Below are 7,730 nucleotides of genomic sequence, written 5' to 3'. Positions count from 1 at the left end.
GGGACAATTCTACCACAGCTCACTTGTGGGGCCATTCACTTTGGTATATGTCCTGACTTAGATAACCACCTAAGTACACAATGTTTCAGGAATTTGTTTCTCAGGCTCCAAGATGGTTTCTCCCAAGACATGGGCCAGACATGTTTGTGTTTTTTGAGGAAAGAGGAAGTTCAAGTTTTGCTCTGTCTCTCTCACCTCCCATGTCCCTTACTCCCTACCATTTTCCTAAATAGAGCACCTTAAGTTATTAGTATATCAATAGTTAGTCAAGGATCCGACAGAGCCAAGAAATAATCTTTGTAAAGCACTTAGCATAGTGCCTGGCACATAGTAGGTCTATCTAAAGGCTTATCCCCTCTCCCTTCCTCCCTCGCTCCCTCCTCTTCTAACAAGCCTCCCTGGGTTGACTAGGATTCCCAAACATATGGCTGACCAGCCTGTGCTCAGGCGTTGCACAGTGTATGGTTAGATGTCAGAACCCCATTGGATCAGAGGTCATCTTGTTCAACCCACACCTGCCCTCCCCAGTAAATAGCCCAAAGGTCATCTGGATATCACTAGAAGACTTGAGGTGCTTCCAGTTTCAATGTTTTAGTGTTTGCCATTTCCCTATGGTGGGAATAGCCCCCGCTTGCCTCTCTCCACACCAACGTCCACCATTTTGGTCCTTCGAAGTTCAGCTCATAAGGCTGTATCTTCCTTGAAGTTGTAAACCAGATGGAATTCCTCTTTCCTTCTAATGTTGTGACTGTTATGAGCTTATATGTATGTTCTAGACTATTATATTCTTCAATACCTGTGACATCCTTGAGGGAGGTAGTGCCTACCTAAAATGAAGAATTTCCTTTCATTTTGGAGTTGAGGAAATTCGGAGAAATTAATTGACTTCTCAGTGTTAATAATGTGTCAGAGGCAGGACTGAAACCCTTGGCATTAACACTATGATTTGACAAGTTTTAACACTATAATCAATTATTCTAATCTCATACAAGGGGCACTAGTCCAATTGTTATAGGTTTGTGTCATATGTTATATGAATGGGAATCATACTTTTTTTAAGTTTAGGCACAATATAATACAGCATTGAGACATATGAAATAATCTCTAAATGTCTTTTTGCTTTTGTTATAAATTTCCTTTTCCCAATATGAACATTTTAGTTCTTGCTTTAAAAAAACAATGACAACTTTTTGCTTACTAGATTTATTGAGCACTTACATGCTAGACACTATACTATACAAATACAAGCAAACAATTCAGTTCCTCCTCTCAAGGAGCTTACATCCTAATGCAGGAATACAACACATAGGGGGGGGGGGGGGGGGATTTGGGGAATCAAGCTGTGGTGAGGCTGCTAAGCAGGTAGGGCAGGTGGGAGAGAGAGCTGAGCATGAAGCAAGCACAAGCGTGGTTGGGGGTCTTCAGGAAATGGGGATCCTGGCCAGGGACTCACCAGTGAGCTACGGAGGCTCCACGGGTCTGTCAACTGTATGTTTATCAACTCTAGTTTTTTTCTAAAGAACTAAGGTTTACTGAACTTTTCAATTATTCTTTGAATAGCCATTACAATCACATGCCATACTTCTCTGAACCATCTCCCTGCTTTTGTTTTCCTTCTTGGGGTGACTCTGCTCTTTCGGAGCTGAAGAGGAAGATGGCAGCCAGACGGTGTAGACCTCCCTAGTATACTTTGGGGGTATTCAAATCAATCTCAGAACTGCAAGTGCTCCAGAAGAATTGAGTCAATTTTGATTCTCCTCTGGAGGCTATTGACCCTGGAAGTGGAGGGGTGATAGGGAGTCAAACCCCTAACTACTTTGTATAGATTTGTATTGAAACACTTTATACAGTCTACAGTCATATCTATTTTTGTCTAACAAGTTGGGATGGTTCATTTTTTGTCTTGGTATCATCAATACTTAGCACTGTGGTTGGCACATAGTAGGAGCTTAATAAATAAATACTCATGGGTTAGGAGACCTCGTAGCAGGTGCTTCTGGCATTTAAAGGTCCTTTACAGGCTGGCTTCCACCTCTCTGTCTAGCCTTATTTCATACTACCTTCTCCCATGAAGTCTACCCCCCATAAACTAGACAACCAAGCTGCTCCTCACTCTCCTCTTCCGTTTGCCAAGGCTCTTTTCTCTACCTGCAACTCATTTCCTCCACAATTCTTCTTTCTGAAATCCCCTCTATGACCCAGCTCAGTAACCACCTCCTCTGTGAAGGCTTCCCTGATCTTCCCCTGCTGAAAGGGACTTCTTCTTTCTCAAATTTCTTATGGCACATTGTCTTAAATTAAGGGTTCTTAAACTGGGCATCCATGTATTTGTTTATTTGTATGTTTTTGATAACTGCATTCCAATTGAATTTTCTTGGTAATCCTATGTATTTTGTTTTATTATTTTAAAAATCTTATTCTGAGAAGGGGTCCATTTCACCAGCCTGCCAAAGGGGCCCATGTCCCCCAAAAAGTTAAGAGACCCTGCTCTTAGGTTTTTCCTTTGCTTTTAACCCTTCCCTCCTTTTTTTGGTGGGGGGGGGCCCTCTTATCACTTTCTAACTAGTATCCTTCTTCTTTGTCCCCTCTCAAACACACTGCATATCCCTCAAGGGCAGGGAATGGCATTGTCTCACTAGTTTGGTTTCCTGGGCTTTATCTAGCCTCGGTGCTTAGTAATTGTTAATGGCACATATCAATACCAACTGACAAATCCTCATTAAATTAAGATTTATGGTTTGTGATAAACTTACTACTGGAGCTCCACCCGGAGAACAAGAAAGACTCAGGCCTAAGGCCAATCCCAAGGTCAGCCTTCTCCATTCTGTCTAGGACACCCCAAGGAGAAACACTCACCAGAGGCAAAGCCTCTTCCTGGCATCTGTCCCCTGGGCCCAAGGAACAGATCGATCCAAACATCAGCTCCAGCAAGAACACTGCTTTCTTTCTCCCTGGGGTTTCTAGACATCTAGCAGAGTTTCCCAACTGAGTCAGAAGCACAAATCCACTTGCCAGAGGCCTAGCAACATGAGCACACCCTGCCTGAAGAGGTCCTTAAAGCATGAAGCAATCAGATGGTGTCTAGCATTGGTTTCTTCCCTAGATAGGAATTAAAAAAAAAAAAAAAACAACAACAGGACAAAACTGCTCCCCCAGAACTCAGTGGCCTTCTTGAGGCCAGGCCTGGGATTCTGAAGGGCCGGCAACAGCTCGAGGAACATTTGCCTTGAGGCCTGTCCCTACTGGTTCTTCTTTTCCTCCAGCTCCTCGTCGGCCGACGAGCTTATGTGCATCAGTGCCAGTCCATAGAGGATCAGGACGACCCCGGCCCACCACATCACTGCACAGTATTCTCCATACAGCAGGTAACCCAGGAAGGCCTGAAGGGGCAGAAGACACAGAGGAGGGAAAATGTGAATGGAAAACACATTGATTGGGTTCCTCTTCTTGGGCAGCCGAGACAAACTGGTCTCAGTGCAGATGATTCCTTGTAAGCTAGTTTGGGGCCTGCTATGGAAATGGGCTTTGCTAACCCAAGGTGATTTCATACTGCGAGAGCCCTGAAGCTCCATCTTCCATCCCCGGTCTTTGCTGTTCTAACTCCCCAGAAGACTCTTTGGGCAAACAGTACACCCTCCCCTCGCTACTCATCACAAGCGGAGCCCTGGGAAATAGAGGATGAATGCTGGTTTATATGCAGCCCAGAGTTGGCAAAGGTTTGCTTAGGTATTGAGTGTGATGCCAGGTAGCACTGGGAAATGGGGACACAGGATCACAGAACTAGAGCCCAAAGGGACTTCAGGTGTCAGTCTCATTGTTTCATTTTACAGATGAAGAGACTGAGGTCCAAGAGAAACTAAGTGATTTGCCCACAGTCACACAAGTAGTTAGTGGCAGAGCTGAGATTCAAACCCAGGTGCCGGGCCCTTTCTACTGCATATGTGATTCACGTTACTACCATAACTGCCTCAGTTTCATTTCCTCTGTGCCTTCAGTTTCATTCTGTCCCACTGAGAAGGAGCGATGAATCAAACACGTGGTCAGTACTAGCACTTTCATACATGCTGCCAAGTCTCAGAAGCAGAATTCCCAATGACGCAGCTGTGTTCTCTGCTAGACCGTGCAGTCAATCAGGTGGGTTAGCCACAATGTCATTCTATTTTTCAGGCCCCCTTGTGGGCAGCCGTGCTAATTGCTCCATCAGAACCTCTGCAGGTTCTCCCAGGCTGGAAAGGAAGGTCCCCGTGAGCTCCCATCCCAGGACCAGCCTCACTAGGTCTGTGGAGCCTCTGCTCTGATCTCATGTTAGTCACAGGAATACATCATCACGTGGGGAAGGCCTAAATGTAGCTGGCCACAAGACCAGGGGTTGTTTTTGTAGCGGTTCAAGCCAAGTCAAGAAGTATTTATTGAGACCTGCTCCATGGTGCTAAGCACTTGGGATCCAAAGAAAGGCAAAACAAAACAAAGGACCCCAAAACACCGTTAGTCCCTGTTCTCAAGGAAGTCATGGGACAGGACTTAAGATATGCATCAGTACATAGCATACCCACCTTGATGGGTAGAAATCAGCAATCCTCAGAGAAGTTATAAAACCTTGTAAGTCTGATTGGATCTCAACAACTACGTGTCATTTCATTTTTTTCTTAATCTAAATCTGTGATTCCATTGGTATGGGAAAGTCTCAGTCTAGAAACTTCCTCTCCTGATGCATAATAACACTTCATCTAGAATAGAATCTTGGGAAGTCGCTGCTGAAACTGAGGTTAAACGATTTGCCCTTGGTCACACAGCCAGTCTATGACAAAGGGCAGGACCTGAATTTGTGATCTCCTACCAGCCCCTTCCCTTCCCTCCCTAGAGGAGACCTCTAGGTCTCCCTTGCTTCATAAAATGAGGAGGCTGGACTAAATGACCCTTACCATTCCTTCCAGGTCTAAATACTTCCTGATTCCAGGACTGGCCCTGTCCTCTGTACACTACCCCATGCCACCTCCTTGTTTGATATTTCACAGACCAAGAAATGGAGCTCAAGGAAATTATGGGCATTGTACAGGTTCCACTCCACAGGCTCTGGTCACTTACCGAGGCAATGATGTTAGAAGCAGTCATTGTCAGCGATGCCGTGGCAGAAGATGAAGAAATACTTAGCGCTTTGGAAAAGAAGGCCCACATGAGGGAGTTGCTGACAATCATCAAAGAAAAGGCCATCAGCCGGAACATCAGGGTCAACTGCAGAGGAACGAAAGACAAAAGACGCCCAAAAGGTTCACTTGAAGGGGCAGGTGTTTTTAGAACATTTTCACCAATGAGATATTGATGTAAAATAAGAGGGTCTCTGAAGTCCCTCGTTCGAAGTCCCAGGGCCCTAAGAATGGGCACTTCTATTCAGACACCTACACCTACAGAGAACTCTTAGGTACCCAGCAGTACAGGATGGGCAAGATACACCACTGGAAAGCAAGATATTAGTGCCCAGTGTCAGGGAGCTGAAGGCCTCATAGGAGAATATGGCACAAACACAACACTATCACACAAATTAGAACTGCAAATGAGATAATATAAGTAAGTTGTTTTGCAAACCTTAAATGGCTATGTAAATATCCATAGTTATTATTCTACTGGTGGCAGGGACTGCATCCCTGGAGGAGCAATAGATGGTAAGGGATACAAGGGAATAATGACAAATACAAAAAATCTGAGTCAAGGATTAAGGGACATGGAACTGCAGGCAATACTGTGATTCTTTTTTTTTTTTTTTCACATTAGTGATGCCGTAAGTAAGAATTAGAACCAATAAGAGGAACCACCAGAAAGAGGAAACCAAACTCAACAGAAGGAAAAAATGGCAAATTGTATGCTTCGATCTATTTTCAAACTCCATAGTTCTTTCTTTGGACACAGATGGCATTTTCCATCACAAGGCCTTTGGACGGTCTTACATCCTTGTGTTGCTGAGAAGGGTTAAGTCTATCAATATTAGTCATCGCACAACATGGCTGTTATTGTGTACAACGTTCTCCTAGTTCTGCTCACTTCACTCGGCATCAGACCATACGAGTCTTTCCAGGTTTTTCTGAAGTCAACTTGTTTATCATTTCTTATAGCACAGTAATATTCCATTACACTCATATACCGCAGCTTGTTCAGCCATTCTCCAATTGATGGGCATCCTCTCAATTTCCAATTCTTTGCCACGACAAAAAGAACTGCTATAAATATAAATAAATACATGTGGGTCCCTATCCCATTTGTATGATCTTTTTGGGATATAGCCCTAAAAGTGCTATTGCTGGGTCAATACTGCGATTCTACTGCAGAATCCTTGATCTTGGGAGGGAATGCAGCAAGGTCCTCCAGGAGGAGGAGGAGCTAACATTCTGTCTCAGACACAAGATTCTGCAGTAATTTGCATAGACAAAGTCACCTTTCCTTCCGCAAACCTCTCCCACACAAAAGTCCAGTTTTTCTGCTAGAAAGGGTTCAGAGTGATATGCCTCACACTCTCAACCGTACTCCAAGGGGGAAATACGGAAAAATCTGCCCTTCTACGCAGTCAGTTCTACTCCAAGTAAACATTAGAGGGGCGTCAGCACCGCTTCTTGCCCTGAAGCAATTCTGCTGAGTGTGGGGGTGGGGGTGGGGGTTGGATCTGCAGTGGGTTCTTCCGCCCAACCCCCATCCAATTCTGCTAGGGCCCCAGACGTAGTCGCAGTTCTACTTGAATGGGGGACATGCACTGCGCAGGGCTCAGCCCCCGCCCTTTCCCCACCCAGCAATTCCACTCTGAAGGAGTGATACAAAAGGGTTCGCCCTGCGGACCCTGGGTCCGCTCCTACCGCTCCTACCAAGAGGTCCGATTCAGCCCCTTCTCCACCTCACAATCCCACTCCAACTGGGCGCTATAAAAGGGTTCGCCCCTAGCTCTAAAGGGGTTCGCCCCTGCCTCTTTTTCAGCCGCGGACCCCTCTCCCCAAACACTTTGCGTCATAAATCATCTGCTCTGCAGGGGGTCCCTCCCACCTCCCCTCCCGGGCAGCACCCTGGACAGCGGGCGGCCCTGCTCCCCACAGCCCAGCACTTCTAGGCGCCCGCCCACCCGCCCTGCCTGCCTGCCTGCCGGCCCGGCTCCGGCTCTTACCCAGGCCTGCATGGCGGGCGGGTAAGGGAGCTCCTGCTCCTCGTCCTCCGGACCCCGGGACGTCGTCGGCTTCAGCGCCAGCTTGGCAAAGGCGGCCGCGAAGGCGCCCAAGCCTCCGGCCGCGATGGAGCAGAAGGCCGAGCCCCAGCGGAGCCGGGCCAGGGCGCTGGGCCCCAGAATCGCCGCCATCGCCGCTGGCACGGGCACCGGGAGCGGCAGCGGGAGCGGGAGCGCCAGGGGGCCTGTGGCAGAGCCGGAGCTGGGGGCCGAGGCCAAGCCAGAGCCTTTGCCTGGGTCCCTGCCGGTGCTCCGCCTTCTGCGGCAAGCACGCCCCCGCGCCGCCATAGGCTGCCCGCTTCACGTGACTCCTGCGGCACAGTGAGGAGCTCTGGTGAGCTCACCCTCCTAGGAGCCCGGGGCTCCTCCTCCTTCCCCGCCCCGCCCCGCCCCCTCCCCCGCCCCGCCCCTGCGGCTCTGGGCCTGGGTGGGGAGGACCAGGGGGCTGCTCTTGTTGGCATCTCTGAGCATCCCGGGGATTCAGGAGGCGAGGCAGCCTCAGGGCTGGACCCAGGACCACTGACCTAGGGCT

The 7,730-nt window shown here is 47.9% G+C and overlaps 1 protein-coding gene across 1 annotated transcript; it reads right to left on the bottom strand.

Annotated features, from left to right (window-relative positions):
* Positions 1-1,253: 1,253 nt before the first annotated feature.
* On the bottom strand, positions 1,254-7,486 carry TMEM42 (transmembrane protein 42). The gene is made up of 3 exons (XM_027871977.1): positions 7,142-7,486; positions 5,086-5,232; positions 1,254-3,380 (listed from the first exon to the last, which is right to left on the bottom strand). Exons 1-3 carry the CDS (start codon positions 7,484-7,486, stop codon positions 3,240-3,242), a joined length of 633 nt encoding a protein of 210 aa, XP_027727778.1. The 3' UTR covers positions 1,254-3,239.
* Positions 7,487-7,730: the final 244 nt, after the last annotated feature.

This window comes from Vombatus ursinus, unplaced genomic scaffold (genome assembly GCF_900497805.2).
Source record: "Vombatus ursinus unplaced genomic scaffold, bare-nosed wombat genome assembly UNPS02014799.1, whole genome shotgun sequence".
In the NCBI taxonomy this organism is placed as follows: Eukaryota; Metazoa; Chordata; class Mammalia; order Diprotodontia; family Vombatidae; genus Vombatus; species Vombatus ursinus.
The sequence above is the reverse complement of the archived record's forward strand: the minus strand, read 5'-3'. Positions and strand labels throughout refer to the sequence as shown.

Bases quoted from the DNA above. Each gene is read 5' to 3' on its own strand.
- TMEM42 (XM_027871977.1), bottom strand. From the start codon at position 7,486: ATGGCGGCGCGGGGGCGTGCTTGCCGCAGAAGGCGGAGCACCGGCAGG. The intron at 5,233-7,141 runs GTAAGAGCCGGA...GTTCCTCTGCAG, and splicing joins CGCCCGCCATGCAGGCCTGG to TTGACCCTGATGTTCCGGCT. The intron at 3,381-5,085 runs GTAAGTGACCAG...CTGCCCCTTCAG, and splicing joins CTTCTAACATCATTGCCTCG to GCCTTCCTGGGTTACCTGCT.